This window comes from Solea solea, chromosome 13, assembly GCF_958295425.1.
Source record: "Solea solea chromosome 13, fSolSol10.1, whole genome shotgun sequence".
Taxonomy (NCBI): domain Eukaryota; kingdom Metazoa; phylum Chordata; class Actinopteri; order Pleuronectiformes; family Soleidae; genus Solea; species Solea solea.
Genome location: NC_081146.1, coordinates 26814471 through 26833458, shown reverse-complemented (window position 1 = coordinate 26833458; position 18988 = coordinate 26814471). Strand labels below are relative to the sequence as shown.

At 46.8% G+C, this 18988-nt stretch overlaps 3 protein-coding genes across 3 annotated transcripts; 1 reads left to right on the top strand and 2 right to left on the bottom strand.

Annotated features, from left to right (window-relative positions):
• Positions 1-1113: 1113 nt before the first annotated feature.
• Positions 1114-3784, bottom strand: LOC131471015 (ankyrin repeat domain-containing protein 34A). The gene is made up of 2 exons (XM_058647211.1): positions 3664-3784; positions 1114-2968 (listed from the first exon to the last, which is right to left on the bottom strand). Exon 2 carries the CDS (start codon positions 2882-2884, stop codon positions 1307-1309), a length of 1578 nt encoding a protein of 525 aa, XP_058503194.1. The 5' UTR covers positions 2885-2968; positions 3664-3784; the 3' UTR covers positions 1114-1306.
• Positions 3785-4374: 590 nt separating this feature from the next.
• Positions 4375-15492, top strand: gon4lb (gon-4 like b). The gene is made up of 28 exons (XM_058648353.1): positions 4375-4452; positions 4880-5134; positions 5239-5313; positions 5627-5677; positions 6055-6099; positions 6209-6322; positions 6390-6503; positions 6577-6814; positions 7025-7126; positions 7252-7292; positions 7379-7479; positions 8210-8444; positions 8752-8838; positions 9023-9203; positions 9303-9453; positions 9881-10031; positions 10800-10913; positions 11098-11991; positions 12503-12743; positions 12817-12974; positions 13051-13248; positions 13316-13459; positions 13643-13948; positions 14271-14363; positions 14433-14508; positions 14761-15031; positions 15125-15227; positions 15306-15492. The coding sequence occupies exons 1-28, from the start codon at positions 4429-4431 to the stop codon at positions 15420-15422; spliced, it is 4680 nt and encodes a 1559-aa protein (XP_058504336.1). The 5' UTR covers positions 4375-4428; the 3' UTR covers positions 15423-15492.
• Positions 15493-15847: 355 nt separating this feature from the next.
• Positions 15848-18557, bottom strand: LOC131471394 (transmembrane protein 79-like). Its single transcript, XM_058647917.1, has 5 exons — positions 18375-18557; positions 17787-18113; positions 17507-17701; positions 16873-17101; positions 15848-16127 (listed from the first exon to the last, which is right to left on the bottom strand). Exons 2-5 carry the CDS (start codon positions 18100-18102, stop codon positions 15923-15925), a joined length of 945 nt encoding a protein of 314 aa, XP_058503900.1. The 5' UTR covers positions 18103-18113; positions 18375-18557; the 3' UTR covers positions 15848-15922.
• Positions 18558-18988: the final 431 nt, after the last annotated feature.

Genomic DNA, 18988 nt, shown 5'->3' with positions numbered 1-18988 from the left:
CTGGACTGATGTGGACCGTTTCAGTCGTGGAAAAATCTGGATCTGGACTTGGAGATGAAGGCGTCCCCTGCATTCAGGATCTTTAGTGTATTCACAATTTCACATCATCGCTCAACTTCTTTGGAATAAACGGCTGAGGATGACCTCAGTGTGACCTTGGCGTTTGCCACGGATTACCTCAGCGTTTGATGACCTCTGCGTTTGATGACCTCAACGTTGCCATGGAGACAGGGTTCAAACATAAACACAGAGTTAATGATTTGACTGATCATCAGTGAACGAACAAAATGAGCTCGGTGCAAAAATTGCGTATGTAAACATCAACAAGTCCAAGGAAGCGTCAGGAAAACTGCACCTGGATCTGGTCTGTGTCCTGGTCCTTATCAGTCCTGCATGTGGAAGTATTTATTACAATAACATTTAATCTCAGTTCAAAACATTAAAGGGATAGTTCTGTTTTTGGGCTTGTATGATGTTCTGACACATAATGAGAGTTGAGTGTGCTGTGAGCGCCCCCTGCTGCTGAGAACCAGCCTGAGACAGAGACTCAGTCTCAGTGAAAACAAATCTACATCAGGTTAAGTCTACAATATCTATGTCACATGATCACATCTTTATCTCACTGTTAGACAGACTTCTGAAAACCACTCACTCTCCCACACCAAACCTCATAGAGAAAATCAGTGGTTTTAGCTGCTGGGACACAGGAGCTGCTGGTACTCTGCTGCCTCGTGTGGTCACTTTGTGTCACTGAGGTCAATCTGAACAAAGGATTTCAAACACTGAAGTGACAAAATAAGACATTTGAAGTTAGTCATGGAGGCTGCAGTGGATCAACTACTCCTGTGTGTGTGTGATGTTAAAATCACTGATGTTCTCTGTGGACCTTGGTGTAGAGACAGCCATGGCCATCGACTATAGTACTTTGATATTTTCTAAATTAATTTATTTTTATGCCTGACTTTTTTTTTTTTGGCTGTTTATTTATTTGTTTTGGCTGGCCCTAATACTCCTTCGTAGATAAAGACGTGATCATGTTATTAAGATGTTGTACAGGCTGGTTCTCAGCAGCAGGGGGCGCTCACAGCCCAGTCAGCTCTGGCTATATGTCAGTACCTCATACAACCACATGTCAAAAAAAACAAAACTATCCCATTCACTAGTTTGAAATTTAAACACAAGATGTCTGGTTTAACTAAACTCAGACTGAAGGTGCAAGCATCCGAATAGATATGGAAGAGGTTTTAAATGTGTTACTGATTTCCTCAGTCAGGTGCTGATCCGGCTACCCATCATGCCTTGCTCATCAGTCTCCATTGGACTCGACAACCTTCTCAGCAAGGATCTCCTGGAAGGTGGAGAGCTGTTTCATCTGTTCCGTCTGCATCGAGTGTCTCCTCAACAATTTCTTCTTCACCTTGAAGTCCAGGCTACGCTTTGGCGATGCCGGCGCCACTGGGACCAGCATCTTGTGTCCAACATGCACCGGGGAGCTGGGCCTACCGTTGGCCCGGATGTCAGGGATGGGTCTCTGTGGGTTGATGTTGAGTGGTGGCAGAAAGCCTGGTCTGGTGTGGGAGATGTGGTCCAGCAGAAGAGTCCCAGACCCTCTTCGCTCGAGAAGCCCAGGGGGACGCCGGCGAATGGCAATAGGGGACAAAGAGTTGGGGATGTTCTCCAGAGACTCCCTGGAAGAGCTGGTGACTAGAGACAATGGGGAGGCATTATACCGCCTCCGTTCCACCGACACACGACCAGAGTCAGGAGATCCAGGGATGGACTCTGGGCAAAGGTGGGTGTCAGACTCATAGTGCTCCATCCGGGTCAGTTTGGGATAAGCTAGGGCCCGAGCCACAACTGCACCAGAGTTCTCCTGGGACTCCGGGGCTGTGTTCCTGCGGTATAGGCTCTGGTGCTGTTGGAATTTGTCAGCCCAGGAGCTAGAAAGGGCACCACAGTCCTCAGAGCAGGACCGGTCAATGAGTTTGGGGGAGCAAGGGTCATGGGTCTCGATGCTATGTCGCCGTGACAGAAGAGGTCTGACTGGTTCTGTGATGGAGAGGCCATTAATCTCAGTGACCACCTTGCTGACAACACTCTCCTCCTCTAGACCTTTTTCAATGCGGTCCTGAGAAACACCGCTCAGCACAGAGGGCGCCACCAGGCCCCAGGGCTCTGAGTTCAGCCTCTTCAGTAGCTTGCGAGGTGGTGGTCTCTTTTCACCTGGAGGTCGAGCTGAAGGTAATGGTAAAGCTGAGGTGAGTGCAAAACTGAAGATTCCCTCGTCACTCTGGCCCCCTGCTGGTGAGGATGTGCCAATCTCCACCTCAGAGGGAGACATGCAGGCAGGAGACAGCTTGTCCACAACACCTGGAGAGGGTGGAGCGTTGAGGTACTGCTTGGTCATCTTGGTTCCTGATGGAGACGTGTCAGTGGTGATGATGATCACCTCCTTGCCTTTGGCCTTACAGGCGTCCAGCAGGACCTGCAGTGTTTCCCGGTCCCCCCTGTTGATGGCGTGAACGAGGGCGGAGGAGCCAGAGTAGTCTTTGAGGCTTGGATCGGCTCCGTTCTCCAGCAGCAGAGTCACCACCTCCTTCCCGGCCTGCTCGGCACAGGCGTGCATCAGTGCAGTCCGTCCACTCTTATCGGGGATGTTTGGGTCTGCCCCTTTCTCCAGCAGATATCGGACCATTCTCTGCCGGGTCTGTGGGTCGTCATAGCTCGCCAGGCAGGCGGCGGAGATGGGGGTCTCTCCACGTTCATTGCCCTCATTGATGTAGGCCCCGCCCTCCAGCAGGAGGCGGGCGAGTCTCAACTTTCCCTGAAAGACAGCTTTGAGGAGGGCATTTCCCTCGGTCTGCAGTGGTCCTCCATCTCCCATGATCCTTTGTGTCACCTCAGACCTCTTGACCACCACAACTGAGCTGAAGGCTGACTAACCATCCTCCACGAGAAGTCACATGACCTGCACGAGAAAACACAGTGAGGTCACAATCCCTGAAGCAGCCAATCAGGAGGAAGGAGCTGATCCTGACTGTGATGACATCACAGTGACATCACAGTACAGTCAACAGCAAGTAAACACAAGGTTCACCTCTGACCTGTCTGACCTCTGACCAAAGTCCATAGAGAAAATCAGTGACACAGGTGCTGGTCCTCTGCTGCCTCGTGTGGTCACTTTGTGGTACTGAGGTCAATCTGAATAGAAGATTTGAAAAGCTGAATTTTACAAAATAAGATGCTTGAACTTAGTGATGGAGGCAGCAGTGGATCAACAACTCCTGTGTGTCTGATGTTAAAATCACTGATTTCTCTATGAGGTTTGGTGTGGGAGAGTGGGTGATGATGATGATGAAGATGACGATGATGATAAAGATAGATGATGATGATGATAAAGATGATGATGAAGATGAAGATGATGATGAAGGACAGTGAAGGAATGTCAGATTTTCCGGCTTTTTACGTCAGTCCTCGGTTCTGACGCAGTGATGTCTATATTTACTCGTGGTGTGTGTGTGTGTGTGTGCGTGTGTTCCATGTACGCTGTTTGCTGCATCGTCGTCATCAAACTGTCACTCACTCACACACACACTCACACACGGTCAGCGGCTGATGGTGAGGATGATGAAGATGATGAAGATCACAGAGCTTTTTTCTTACCGCGCTGAAGAACCTTCATCTTCATCTTCATCACTGACTGTCACCGTTCGTTCTCTCCGTTACCGACTGTTTACTGATGAAGCCGCTGCACCGACGCTCCTCCTCCTCCTCCTCAGAGCGTCAGAGCCGCGACGTCAGTCCCCGCCCCCTCTTTTTCGTTATTATTGATCTTTTTTTCATCATTTATATTTTAAAAATTCTCACACACACACACACACACACACACTCTCTCTCTCTCTCTCTCTCTCTCTCTCTCTCTCTCTCTCTCTCTCTCTCTCGCTCACACACACACACACACACACACACACTAACTTAACCAGTTCCTCAGAAATGAGGTTCTGCCTCATTAGGACCAAGTTTTGGTCTCCATGAGGACGCCTGGTCCTGGACCTGCTCCACTGATCACCATGGCTCAATCCTTCAATACTTTTAAAACTGAAGTCGATTTTATGTCACAAATGACTTTTGATTCTTAAGTAAATGTCATAATGTCACTTTTTTTTTTAATAATTTTATAAAAAAACTGTCTGCTCACATACTTTTACTTTTAGTCAAGTATTACTTTAAGGTACTTTATACTAGACTGGTACTACCATGGAAACACAGTTTCTATGGTAACTGATGAGCACACACACAGACGCGCGCACACACACAAACACACACACGTCTACGTAACGTGATTTTATTGTGAAGGACCCCGGCGGAAGTTGTGCTGTTGTTAGCGGAAGCGGAGCTAACAGCGGAGCTAACAGTAACGTCGTGCTGATGGCGGCTCATTTCTCTTTAAAGGTAAATGTTAACGTTACTTTTATTTGTCTCTTTCATCTTACCGCACAATTTCACACCACACACACCAGTGCGTGTTAGCTTAGCTGGCGCTAGCTGCTGCTAGCCGCGTGCTAACCGAGCTGCAGTGCCCACACAAGAGTGTCTGTGTGTGAGTGTTTATATGTATATATATGAAGTGTGTGTATATGTATATATATGAAGTGTGTGTGTGTATATGAAGGGTGTGTATATGAAGTGTGTGTGTGTGTGTGTGTGTATGTGTATGTATATATATATATGAAGAGTGTGTGTGTGTGGATATGAAGGGTGTGTGTATGAAGTGTGTGTATGGAGTGTGTGATACACTTAGCCCCACGTTTAGACATAGATGCTCTGCATGAATGTGTGAGTGTGAATGGATGAAGACTCTGATGTTGTGGTGTTTCAGTGGGCGGAGCTGAGGCGTCCACGAGGACATGACATCTGTCCTGTCCAGAGAAAGTTACTGAGGATGGACAGGAAGTCAGTGTCAGGAAGTCCCTCAGTGAAGATGTCACAGGTGGGCGAAGTGACAGGGGAGGAGTCTGTTTCCCAGGAGGCGAGCGAGTCCAGTGATGATGAACTGGGACGACTGGACATCGATCTGGACAGGAAGTCCAGACAACTCAACCTGACCAGAGGCAACGTTCGTGCCATCCTGCACGTGAGACACACACACACACACACACACACACACACAAACACACAAACACACACACACACACACATCAGTCTCTGAATAACATGTGTGTCTGTGTGTGAGGTCAGGAGGTCATCACTCATGAACACGTCGTCCAGATGATGAAAACTACGATCAGAGAAACTCAGGATCTTCCTCTGTTTGTGAGTCTCTGTTGATTCATGTGCTCATTCACCTGCTGTCAAATTTACTATGTACATATGTATGTATATATGTGTGTGTGTGTGTGTATAAATAAATATATATATATATATATATATATATATATATATATATATATATATATATATGTGTGTATATATATATATAGTATATATATATATATATATATATATCTCTATATCTATCTACAACTGAACTGTTGTTAAATCTGTTTTTATTTACAAGTTTTTACAGACGACACCTATCTGTGTCTCTCTCTCAGCACCTGTCTCACTGTCTGTCTGTCTTTTCCAGGAACCTAAGATGACTCGGTCCAGACTGAAACAGGTGGTCCAGGAGAAACAGGTGAACTCCCATAATCCTCTCTGCTACTTCATGTGTTGTCATGGTAACGCTGTGTGTCCTCATGTGTCTGCATGTGCCCTCATTCAATTCAATTTAATTCAATAAAATTTTAGTTTAGTTTAAAAGGCAGAACAGAACTGACTGTGTGCGCGCGCATGTGTGTGTTTGAGCGTGTGCGTGTGTGTAACCATTTGTCCTAAATCTACTGCTGAAAACCTTTCAGGAGAGCAGAGGTGATCGGGTCAGCGGGAATATGATGAAGATGATCTATTTGTCTGTCTGTCTGTCTGTCCTCCACTCATCTGACTGTCTGTCTGTTCTCCACTCATCTGACTGCCTGTCTGTCCTCCACTCATCTGACTGCCTGTCTGTTGCAGCCACTGAACTGGACCTTGACGACACTGAACACAGAGAGAGACAAGGTAAACAATGCCTGTCTGTCTGTCTGTCTGTCTGTCTGTCCCTCTGATGACATGTCTGTCTGTCTGTCTGTCTCTGACTGCCTGTCTGTCTCTGACTGTCTGTCTTCAGCCTCCTCAGTTTGTGGACATTGACCTTGAGGATGATGAGGATTCGTCTGATGAAGAGTACTGTCCTGATGATGATGATGAAGAGGAGGAGGAGGGGGGCGACACTGCTGAGGAGGTAGGTCAGACTATGACCTATGACCCTCACAGCCACTGTGCCCGCTGACCTCTGACTCTTTGTTTAGAGATCTCCAGGTCACCTGACCTCCAACTGTGCTCCCAGTGAAACTTCCTTCTTAGAGAGGCTCAACGCTGTGGAGGAGGAGTTGGACTGTGGCCCCGCCTACACCTTCAATCAGGTAACTCCAAGCCCCACCCACACTTTCAACAAGGTTACAACAAGCCCCACCCACACTTTCACCTGTGTCTCAGTCTCTGGACAGAGAAGCTGATGAAGATGATGACGATGATGAGGATGAAGACGACGGCGGTCTGGCGTTCCGTACACGCTCCAAACTTCGTCTGGTAAACGTTCCTCTGGGTCAGCTGGAGGCGGAGCTTCTTGCCCCTGACATCACTGCTGACATGTATGATGTGAGCGCGCTCCAGCAGGAGGAGGACCGTCATTGGTCCAAGTGGCTGCAGGGTCTCATGGCTCCTGATAACGAAGGTCAGAGGTTACTGTCAAAATAAAAGTTCTTCTTTCTCTCTTTTATTTTTTTAAACTTTTTTATTTTGAAAAGAAGGGGATTGTGTTTTAATGTGGACAATCCAAAAACTCTGACTTTTATTTTGAAAACTGGGGGATTTATTTTGAAATGTGATGTTTTAATGTGGATGAACAGGAAGTTGTTTACTTTGGTGACTCTTTGTCTCTCAGATGAAGCTGATGATGAGGACGACCCTGAATACAACTTCCTGGACGACATGGACGAACCTGACATGGAAGACTACAGGACAGACCGCGCCGTCCAGATCACCAGTATGTGTCCTCCTACTCATCTAAGACACACGGTGTCCTCCTCGCCGATGTTGGACACACGTGTGTCTTCCTCACCGATGATGGACACACGTGTCCTCCTCACTGATGATGTCCTTCTGTTTCAGAGCGAGAGGTCAACAAGCTGCTGGACGAGCTCTTTGACACGGTCAGTTGACTCCGCCTGCAACAGGAAATAAACATGTTTATTGATCATGTTTTACTCTCTGATGATTCTGTGATGTCACTCTGCAGCTCCAGGGGGAGGAGGAGGAGCAGCAGCAGGAGGAGGAGCAAGAGGAGAAGGAGACCTCATCACAGGCTGGGCCTCAATTTAACGTCCCCCAGGTTTTACAGTAAGAAACTATCATTCAAACGTTAACATACAAATTCAGACACAGTGATGACGTCATGGCTGTGGTGATGACATCACGGCTGTGGTGATGACGTCACGGCTGTGGTGATGACGTCATGGCTATGGCTCCTCCTGTTGGGACAGTGCAGCAGAGAAGTGCTGTGACTGTTTGGGTCAGGAGGAAGAGAAATGACCTCAGCTGTTCTGATGAAGAGTCCAGCAGGGGGCGACACTGGCACAGGCTCCGGCCCCTTTATGTCACAGGGTTAAATAAACCTCAGCTGTGTCTCAGTCCAGGTTCTGGATCTTTCAAGTGTGGATTTGTCATGGGATCTTGTGTCGTGGGCGTGTCCTAATGATTACACATCAGTGTGTCCTTCATGGACACCATTACCCAGAAGTCTTTGTGCTCCAGCAGCAGAGCTTTTTTTTTGGTAAAACTTTATTATAAACAACACAAGAACAGACAAATTTAAACTTACAAACAAACAGAATTTGTGGATTAAGGAGAAAAGGTTTATTTGACCTTTTCATATATGATTTTTATTTATTTTAAATCATGTTTGACGTCACTAAACTAAAATCACTAAACTTAGTAAAAAACGATCAGACATGAGACATGAACGAACGACGATCCTGTCAGTATGTCTTTTTTTTAGCCGTCTGAGAACCTCATAGGCCACACCCACTCAGTAAGGCGGAGCCTGTGACCTTGTCTTTGCTCTGTGTAGCTTTCAGGCACCGTTAGCAGGGATGCTAAGTGAGCGACGGCGAACTTTTAAAAAACGGTATGAGGCTCTGCAGCACAGGAAGGCCCTTCAGGACACCACCAACCATCACCATGACAACAAGCCCCACCCACAAGTCAACACTACAATGCCCATCCTAATGCTGCCAAGCCTAGTTTGTCCCGCCCTCCACCTGGACCACGCCCAGAAACTGCAGCTTCAGCAGCAGCTGCAGCAGGTACTTAAAACGAGCGCCCACCATTTTCTGACCAATGACCAATGAGCAGTGACCATTGACCAGTGACCAGTGTCTAATGACCAGTGACCAGGGACTAATGACCAGTGACCAATGACCGATGACCAGTGACCAGTGACCAGTGACCAATGACCAATGACCAGTGACCAATGACCAGTGACTAATGTCCAGTGACCAATGACCGATGACCAGTGACTAATGACCAGTGACTAATGGCCAGTGACTCATGACCAGTGACCAATGAGCAGTGACCAATGACCAATGACCAATGACTGTGTCTGAATGTTAGCATGTGCAGCTGCTGACTCAAGTTCACCTGCTGAGTCATCACGTCATCGCCCTGAGCAACGAGGCCCACGTCACCAAACATTACCTGGTGAGTCAGCATCTTGTTTTCTTTAGTCAGCACTTTTGAAACAAGACCAACCCAAACATTCACAACCACACATTTCTTTTCTGTGAGGACATGTCTTTTCTCTTTATCTGGGGACATGTCTTTTCTCTTTCTCTGAGGACATTTCTTTTCTCTGAGGACATGTCTTTTCTCTGGTGTCTTGTAGGAGGAGCTGCAGCACTTTGCTGTCCGCCAGGAGGAAGTGTATGTCCACAGCAGTTTCAGAGCGTGTAACCTCCAGGGGGCGCTGTCTCTCCTGCAGGAGGTGGAGCAGAGGGTGGAGCAGAGGGCGGGGCCTCCCACTGACCCCAAGCGCTGGCTCCCATCGATGAGTCCAGTCATCAGCAGTGAGGACACACGTCAACAGACTAGTTTGTGTGTGCGTGTGTGTGTGTGTGGCTCCTCCTCTGCACTCACTTCTGATTTTTTTTTTTGCTTCTGTTTAGGCCACGCCTTCCCTCTGCTGCCCGCCAACATTGCTTGGCTCTTTGCCACCCGATCAGTCTTCCTCTACCCTGAACTACTTCCTGTGTGCAGCCTGGACCCCGCCCTCCACAGCCAACACCACAGGAGTATTTACACAGCAGGAGAGGACGGGTAAACAAGAGAGGGTGTGGCCACACTCATCCAATCACTGAGCAGCACAGTGGCCGTCACAGAGAGAGGGTGTGGCCACACTCATCCAATCACTGATATCAGATAAAATATTGAAAGACAGTGAAAATTAGGGAACATGTTAACATGTCAGTAGTAGGTTAGTTAGCTGGTTAAAAACAGCTTAGTTAAAATGTTTGTCATAATACTTTAACATGTCAGTGACCAGGTAGTTAGCAGATTAGTGAACTGGATAGGGTAGTTAAATGTTTTGTTAAACAGGTTAGTTAACAGGTTGGTGAACAGGCTAGTTAGCTGGTTGGAAATCTATGATGTCCCTTCAACAAAAATGACTAGCTGCAGTACTTTTTTTAAATAAAATGTCTCCATGAAGACAGAGTGTGATATTTCCCATGATGCCTCTGTTCAGGCTGATCGTTCTGGGTCTGAAGCACTTTGAGGGGGCGGTCCAACCAGATCAGCTGATCAGCTCTTACCTGCTGTGTAAGGATCGATGGAGTGTCAAGAAGCACATCAAAGAGATGAGAGGTCGCAAAGCTCCGCCCACCAACATTATCAAGGTGATAGCACAACACTGATGAGGGTGAGATGGGTGAAAGTGAGACGTGGAGAGGTGATGTTTGGACAGGTGAAGGTGAGACAGGTGATGTTTGGACAGGTGAAGCTGCGACATGTGATGTTTGAACGCTTGAAGGTGAGACAGGTGATGTTAAGACAGGTGGAGGTGCGACGTGTGATGTTTGGACACGAAGGTGAGACAGGTGAAGGTGTGATGTGTGATGTTTGGACACGAAGACATGAGACGGGTGATGTTTGGACAGGTGATGTTTGAACATTTGAAGGTGAGACAGATGATGGTTAGACAGGTGAAGGGGAGACGGGTGATGTTTGGGCACTTGAAGGTGAGACAGGTGAAGGTGAGATGTGTAATGTTTGGACAGGTGTAGGTGAGGCAGGTGATGTTTGGACATTTGAAGGTGATACAGGTGATGTTTGAAAGCTTGAAGGTGAGACAGGTGATGTTTAGACAGGTGGAGGTGCGACGTGTGATGTTTGGACACAAAGGTGAGACAGGTGATGTTTGAACATTTGATGGTGAGACAGATGATGGTTAGACAGGTGATGTTTGAGCACTTGAAGGTGAGACAGATGAAGGTGAGACGTGTAATGTTTGGACAGGTGTAGGTGAGACAGGTGATGTTTGGACACTTGAAGATGAGAGGTGAAGATGAGACGTGATGTTTGGGCACTTGAAGGTGAGACAGGTGAAGGTGTGATGTTTGGACAGGTGAAGGTGAGACGGGTCAAATGTTGTGGTTGTCTTTCAGATGTTCCTGGCGAATCATGTCCCACCGTTGCCACTCGTCTTCAGCAAAATTCATCCTGGAGACCAGCGTCCTCCAGTGGACAGAATCATCTCTAACATGCCCAACTGGCTGAAGGTGAGATAGAGCAGACCTGCTGTTAAAACCTGTTAACTAGCATGGGAGACAGGTTAACTAACCTGTCTTCCAGCGTTTAACTAACATGTCTGCCAGCTGTTAACTAGCCTGTTAACTACCCTGTCTGCCAGCGGTTAACTATCCTGATAACTAGTTAACCCTCCTTTTCTGCTGTTCTCTCTAGAACAGTCAACAGATCATCCAGAAAACTCGACAAGGCTACGCCCCTTACCCGACCACCCTCCCTCCAGGTTGCACACTCAGGCTCCACCCCTATTATCTCAACAAGATGGCACGCCCACCTCCCCCACGCTGCACACGCCTCTTTTCTCTGGCCCACAATGCATCTCTGCTACCACTCGCCAAAGCCCCGCCAGACAGACAGGTGGAGAGACAGGTGGACACTGACTCAGTAGGTCATCCAGTGACACCGCCCCCAGTCAGTGGCTCCGCCCCATTGTCTGTTGTTCATCCAGTCTCCTCCTACCACATTTGTGCTGACATTACACAGACTGCCCCCTCCCTACTCCCCCTCCCTGACACTTCAGCTCCCATCATGCCTTGCTCTGCTGCCACCATAAAGCCAAGCTACTTCCTGCTTAAGGTTTTGATGCCCCTAGCTCCACCCACAGCCTACTCCCAGCATTCTCTCGAGCCGCAGATCTATAGACCTGCTCAAGAGGAGCTCCTCCCCCCCAATGAGGAGGGGGAGGAGCATGGGGAGGGTAAGACACTTGTGGGTGTGGTCAGTTTGAATGGAGGAGACAACATTGGTGAGGAAGAGCAAGAAAGTCCAGGAGGAGGTGAGGAGGAGGAAACGGGAGGCGGGGACAATAGCTGGCAGAGAGGGGAGGGGGAGGGGGGCCGTGAGGAGGAGGGAGAAGGGGAGGATGCTGGAGGAGAGAGGGGGGAGGAGGAAGAGGAGGAGGGAGAGAAGGACAAGGATGAAGACCAGGATGAAGAAGATGAGGAGGAGGAAGAGGAAGAAGACTTTGATGACCTCACTCAAGATGAAGAAGAGGAGGAAGTGATGTCATCAGCATCAGAGGAGTCAGTGCTGTCTGTTCCAGAGTTACAGGTGAGCCGCCATGTTGGTGACAGGAAATGACACAATGACTTCAAAACTATTTCAATGATTCTGTGTAAAATGGAAAAACACATGTTATTGATCATCTGTCTTTAATGATCACTTTGATTGATCAGCTGGACTGTCCTGAGGTAAGTGAGAAGCAGCTGGCCTTTGACCTTGTCTTCAGAGACATGAATGAGCTGACCTTTGACCTTATCTTCAGAGACATGAATGAGCTGACCTTTGACCTTGTCCTCAGAGACCATGAATGAGCTGACCTTTGACCTTGTCTTCAGAGACATGAATGAGCTGATCTTGGACCTTGTCCTCAGAGACCATGAATGAGCTGACCTTTGACCTTGTCCTCAGGAGACCATGAATGAGCTGACCTTTGACCTTGTCTTCAGAGACCATGAATGAGCTGACCTTTGACCTTGTCTTCAGGAGACCATGAATGAGCTGACCTTTGACCTTGTCTTCAGGAGACCATGAAAGAGCTGACCTTTGACCTTGTCTTCAGGAGACCATGAAGCAGCTGACGTGGCTGGCAGCTGAACGGCGTCTCTGCGCAGACGGAGACTCGGAGGAGGAACATTCACCGATGTCTCCTGGCTCTCAGGAAGAGGAGGAGGATGAGGAGGAAGAAGAGGAGGGGCCTAAAGAGGAGGAGTCTGGGAGGAGCAGTAAGGTCGGAGGAGAAGAGGAGACGCCGACGGGAGAGGAGACACCCAGACGAGGGAGGTGTCCTGGACGAGGTCGAGGTCAGAGGTCATGTCTGTGTGACTAAATGTGTCCTGATGTGGATTTTGTCTCCTGAACTTTCCGTCTCCGCAGGTCGCAATCGACCTCTGCGCGGCCTGAGGCGGAGTTATCAGGAGCGTCGTAGTAAAGACACCGGCAAACTGCTGCTGCTGTTTGACGACAGTATCCTGGACAACGACCCGCAGAGAGAGAGCAAAGACGTGGCGTTCGCCCAGAGCTACCTGAGCAGGGTGAGAGGTCACTTCCTGTCAGGAGGAGGAACAGCTGTTCCATCTGTGCAGTTCTAACTGTTGTGCTTGTGCGTAGGTGCGTGAGGCGTTGCAGGACGTACCTGGGCAGGTGGAGGAGTTTGTGTCTCTGCTGAAGGACTTTGAGCAGGTGGGGGACGGACAGGAAGTGGTGCTGCTATTCAGGAAGCTGCGATGCATTCTGGGAGAGCGGACAGACCTTCTCCAGGACTTTTCTGCGTTCCTGCATCCTGAGCAGGCGCTGCAGTGTGGACTGGTGAGTAACAGTCAGTAAATATAGCATCATTGATGATTGATTGATGATCAGCTGACTGTGTGTGCAGTTTGAGGAGCAGCAGGCATTTGAACGCAGTCGACGTTTCCTGCGACAGTTGGAGATAAGCTTTGGAGATAATCCTTCACATTATCAGAAGATCATCAAAGCTCTTCAGACCAGTCCAGAACTGAGTCCCAGCAGTGTCCATGAGGTACGTACCCATCAATAACCAGCTGATAACTGACTGACCAGCAGACTGATCAATAACCAGCTGATAACTGACTGACCAGCAGACTGATCAATAACCAGCTGATAACTGACTGATCAGCAGACCGATCAATCTTTACTTGTTTTGATTAACTGTTACTGATCTTTGATTATTGATCTTCAACAGTTAAAATCTCAGATGGCCACTCTGCTGAAAGGCCACACCCACCTTCAAACTGAATTCTGGGTATTTTTTGACGACCTCCGCCCCCCTCCAGCCCGTCCTGGTCAATTTGAAGAAGCTCATTGGCCAGAGGAGGCAGGGGGCGGGTCAGACGGTGGAGATAACGTCAGCCAGGTGTCAGGGGGTGGAGCCAATGGTTATGAGGAAGTAACGCTCCCAGAGCTCGAAGAGGAAGAGGAGGGGCCAAAAATTCAACCAGTGACGAGCCGGCGCCAGAGGAGGAAAATAGACGCCCACAGGAACGACAAGGTCTGAAACTTTTTTGGTCTGATTGTCTTTGATGTTTCCAGGACTGTGATTAGTCTGATTCAGTCTTTAATCTCTTTGATGGTTCCAGGACTGTGGTTGGTTTGATTCAGTCTTTGATGTTGATTGTCTATGATGTCTTTGATGTTGGACTGTGATTGTTTGAATCAGTCTCTGATGTTGACTGTGATTGGTTGATTCAGTCTATGATGTCTTTGATGTTGGACTGTGTTTGATTCAGTCTTTGATGTTTTGAGTCTATGGTGTCTTTGATGTTGGACTGTGATTGGTTTGATTCAGTCTTTGATGTCTTTGGTGTTTCCAGGACTGTGATTGGTCAGACAAAGACTGGCCCTGCCCCTGTCGTCTATCTAAGAGGCACAGGAAGAAAGGATGCTCCCGTTGTCAAGGAAACAAGGTCTGTTCTTCATTTTCTTCAGATGTGATGAAGTGACAGGTCACCTGACTCCGTTCATCTTCCTTCCAGACACAAGGAGGTGTGTCCAGAGCCTCTCAGATAAGCTCTGCCCACAGTGAACCAGGGAAGGAGCAGAAAGACACAGGTGTGTGTGTGTGTGTGAGACCTTGTCAGGACCAGTAGTCCTCATGGAGACCAAAACCTGGTCCTAATGAGGCTAAGTTTAGGACTAAGATTTGAATTGTGGTTAGTTTAAAGTTAGTGTTAGTCATTAACTGGTTAGGGTTAAAGAGGAACTAACCCCCTGAAAAAAGTGGTAATGATGAGACTGTGTTAAGTCTGTTTAAATTAATGGAATTCAATGCAGTGTGTGTTTCATGTGCTCTCTATGTCACAGATGGCAGCGGTGCATCATGGGAAGTCTCATTCCAGCTGCCTGATGAGAAAGAGGAGGAGGAGCTGGATGATGATGAGGAGGATGAAGAGGAGGAGAGGAGAAACAGTCCTGCAGTGAAGAGGAGCAGGAAAGAGGAGGTGCCCTCGCTTAGCCCTGCCCCCTCGCCAATCAGCCCCGCCTCCTCCTCAGAGCCTCCTCCTCCTGACATTTCAGTCTGTGCAAAGAACATTTCTCTGACCGCGAGTGGAGAGAGAGTCATTCTGTGGACCAGGTACTGAGAGACAGACCTACAGACAGACAGACAGACAGACACTGTGAGTGAGACTGAGTGATTGATCATTAACATAACGGAATGTTTTTTCAGAGAAGCAGATCGTGTCATTCTGACCACGTGTCAACAGGAAGGAGCCAATCAGAACACATTCCAGTCGATCTCTAATCTGCTCGGCAACAAGACTCCCAGTGAGGTGATTGACAGCTGAGCTCCTGCTCTGTGATTGGTTGATGTTCTTGTGAACGTGTTACTAACTCCTCTACGTCTACAGGTTTCTCGAAGGTTTCGTGATTTGATGCGTTTATTTCGTACGGCAGCTCGTCAGGATGAGGCTCCTCCCATTGAGCCAGCAGCAGCCAATGAGGAGGAGGAGGAGGAGGAGGACTGATATGAACCAATTAGGTCACTGATGTGTAAAAACTGTAAATAGTGATTTTATAATAAAACCTTGAACCAGATTTTGTCTACGGTTCTGAATTAGACTAGAGCAGACCACAGGACAACAGGGCGACGGTAGCTCAGTGGTAAAGCGAGTCGTCACCTGTGTTTCAAAGATAAGTGATAGAAAATATGCTGCACATAGATGCGCTGTATGTAAGTGTGAATGGCAAAACTGTTATGTACAGCAGCTTTGAGTGGTCATCAAGACGAGAAAAGTGCTATATAAATACAAACCATTTATTATATACTACAGCAGACCAGACCAGTACAGACTACAGCAGATGTTTAAAGTTTCTAATTTAATTTATTTAAGAAAATCAGGTCAAAATCTGATTAATCACAGATAAATTATCAATATTCAATGATATGATATTAAGTTTTCATTATTTTATTGTGAAATGATCATCAAAAAAACACCACAAAGGGGCTGGGCCATACAAACAAACGTCATCCCCAGAATCTCTGTTGTCTGTTGTTTGGTGAAGACAATGTCTCCTCAGGATGAGACACGTGGAAGATGGAGCTGGACGCGTCCACGGTGAAGATGAAGTACAAGTTGACGACCATCATGGCGAGACTCGGCAGGAACGAGAGTCCGAAACCAAAGCCACGTATGCTGCTGCCGAAGGCTGCGGCCACCCAGTAAACCAGCCTGGAGACACAAAACAAACGCACCTTTAATCTGCAGTCTAATCCAGCCTGGAGACACAAAACACACCTGTAATCTATAGATTAATCCAGTATGGAGACATAAACACACCTGTAATCTATAGATTAATCCAGCCTGGAGACAAACACAACTGTAATCTATAGATTCATCCAGTCTGGAGACATAAACACACCTGTAATCTATAGATTCATCCAGCCTGGAGACATAAACACACCTGTAATCTATAGATTAATCCAGTATGGAGACATAAACACACCTGTAATCTATAGATTAATCCAGCCTGGAGACAAACACAACTGTAATCTATAGATTCATCCAGTCTGGAGACATAAACACACCTGTAATCTATAGATTCATCCAGCCTGGAGACATAAACACACCTATAATCTATAGATTAATCCAGTCCAGCCTGGAGACATAAACACACCTGTAATCTATAGATTAATCCAGCCTGGAGACAAACACAACTGTAATCTATAGATTCATCCAGTCTGGAGACATAAACACACCTGTAATCTATAGATTAGTCCAGCCTGGAGACATAAACACACCTGTAATCTATAGATTAATCCAGTCTGGAGACATAGACACACCTGTAATCTATAGATTCATCCAGTCTGGAGACATAAACACACCTGTAATCTATAGATTCATCCAGCATGGAGACAAAAACACACCTGTAATCTATATATTAATAAACACACCTGTAATCTACATAATCACTTACCGTCCAAGGGCGAAGACAACTGTCAGCAATGGCACAAGCTTCAGATGTTCTTGGCTCATGTACATCGCCATGACAACCAGGTGCAGAAAATAGATTAGGAATAAGGAGGTGGAGTCACACACAAAGCGGCGGTGGACAGTGACCTCATGAAGCTCTGCCCCCTTCACATCTTCAAACAAAGGCCTCAACGAACCCGAGCGGAGACGAGTGACACCAAGGACTAACCAACCTGAGAGACAGACAGGTATAGAGAGACAAACGGACATAAATGTTATGACAATAATTTACAATTATTAAATGCCCACATCACCACAGGTGGGACCAAAAGGCGTCAGATACGCCAGGGACACCGGAGACATGTGCCCAGCACTATTTATGATAAACAATTTTGTCCATCAATTTATCTTTAACACTCGAACTAGCGGAAATATTATTAAAGTAATAATATTAAAGTAATAAAAGTAAAGTAATAATTAAAGAATTTTTTTTTTTATTGATCTGTGCCTCAAGTGGGGGGGCACAAGCAATCTTGGGGGGAGACAGACAAGTAAAGAGAGACAGACCAACGAGCACTGAGAGACAGAGAGTGAGACAGACAGATGAGTACTGTGAGACCGACAGGTGTCTTACTCACCGAGGACGATGGGCGTGGCAGCAAACACAGAGCAGCGCAGCGTGTAAACGAGCCTCAAGGGGGCGTCGTTCAGCAGAGGGGCATCAAAAGGTAGGAACACAAAACCCCCCCACACCAGGAAGGGGAAGAAGAGTGCTGATGTCACCAGGGACACGCCCACCTTCAGTATGTCTCTCCTGTAACACCCCTGTCCACCTAACACACACACACACACATTAAAGTATACCCAGCTGAGAGGGAGAGGGGAGAAGAGAGAGAGAGAGAGAGAGCTGGTGATTACATGTAGCAGGGGGCGTGTCCTCAGTCCACTCCTGGTGGCCATGTTGTCCAAGGAAGGGTCTTTTTTCTGCCTCCATGTCCCAGAATGCTTCACTCTGTCCTGTGAAGACCTGAGCTGCTTTCTCTGGAAGCTGATTCTCTTCAGGTTCATCCAGGTGTGTCCTCAGCCCTGCCCACTCTCCAACAGGCCCCGCCCCCTCTGACAACAGCTCACTTTCTGTCCAACTGTCTTCTTTACCCGTCTGTCCTCCTGTCTGTCCCTCTGCCTGTCCATGTCCATGGAGGGCGCTGTAGTCCTCTCTTGAGTGTCTCTTCATTGTCCTGTTCCCTGAGGACAGTTTGATTAATATTGATCTTTAATCATTAATTATCTAACACTGATCACGTGACTTACAGATGACATCACTGACTGCCGTGATCATATTAAAAATACATGGTATTATTTCAAAAACTTACTGTCATTGAGGTCACGTGAGGTTGTAAACACGAGGAACACGCTAGCGTGCTAATAGCTGTGCTAACAGGTGAGCTAATAGGTGTTGACTGAAGCTGAACACACTTAAAAACTACTGACTATTTTCTGACCGACCTGATGTAAGAGAACTCTCCTCCTCCTTCTCCTTTTCCTCCTTTTTCGTCGTTTTCTTCTTCTCCCTCTTCTTCTTCGTCTCCTGTTGTTGTTGTTGCTGCTGCTGCGGCAAAAACCCGGAAGTGCAGCGCAGGTGTGGCGACACTGTCAGGTTAATTAAAGGGAAACGTCTCTTTTCTTTGACTGTTGATACAGAGTTACAGGAAAGTTACAGTTATAGTAAAGTTAAAATTATAGTAAAGTTATAGAAAAGTTACAGTTATAGTAAAGTTATAGAAAAGTTACAGTTATAGTAAAGTTACAGTAAATTTATAGTAAAGTTATAGAAAAGTTACATTTATAGTAAATTTACAGTTATAGTAAAGTTATAGAAAAGTTATAGAAAAGTTACAGTTATAGTAAAGTTACAGTAAATTTATAGTAAAGTTACAATAAATTTATAGTTAAGTTACAGTAAATTTATAGAAAAGTTACAGTTATGGTAAAGTTATATAAAAGTTACATTTATAGTAAAGTTACAGTTATAGTAAAGTTATAGTAAAGTTACAGTAAATTTATAGTAAAATTACAGTAAATTTATAGTAAAGTTACATTTATAGTAAAGTTATAGAAAA

Bases quoted from the DNA above. Each gene is read 5' to 3' on its own strand.
- LOC131471015 (XM_058647211.1), bottom strand. From the start codon at position 2,884: ATGGGAGATGGAGGACCACTGCAGACCGAGGGAAATGCCCTCCTCAAA.
- gon4lb (XM_058648353.1), top strand. From the start codon at position 4,429: ATGGCGGCTCATTTCTCTTTAAAG. The intron at 13,460-13,642 runs GTACGTACCCAT...GATCTTCAACAG, and splicing joins GTCCCAGCAGTGTCCATGAG to TTAAAATCTCAGATGGCCAC. The intron at 14,509-14,760 runs GTGTGTGTGTGT...TCTATGTCACAG, and splicing joins GAAGGAGCAGAAAGACACAG to ATGGCAGCGGTGCATCATGG.
- LOC131471394 (XM_058647917.1), bottom strand. From the start codon at position 18,102: ATGAAGAGACACTCAAGAGAGGACTACAGCGCCCTCCATGGACATGGA. The intron at 17,702-17,786 runs GTAATCACCAGC...TGTGTGTGTTAG, and splicing joins GGACACGCCCCCTGCTACAT to GTGGACAGGGGTGTTACAGG. The intron at 17,102-17,506 runs GTGAGTAAGACA...TCTGTCTCTCAG, and splicing joins TGCCACGCCCATCGTCCTCG to GTTGGTTAGTCCTTGGTGTC.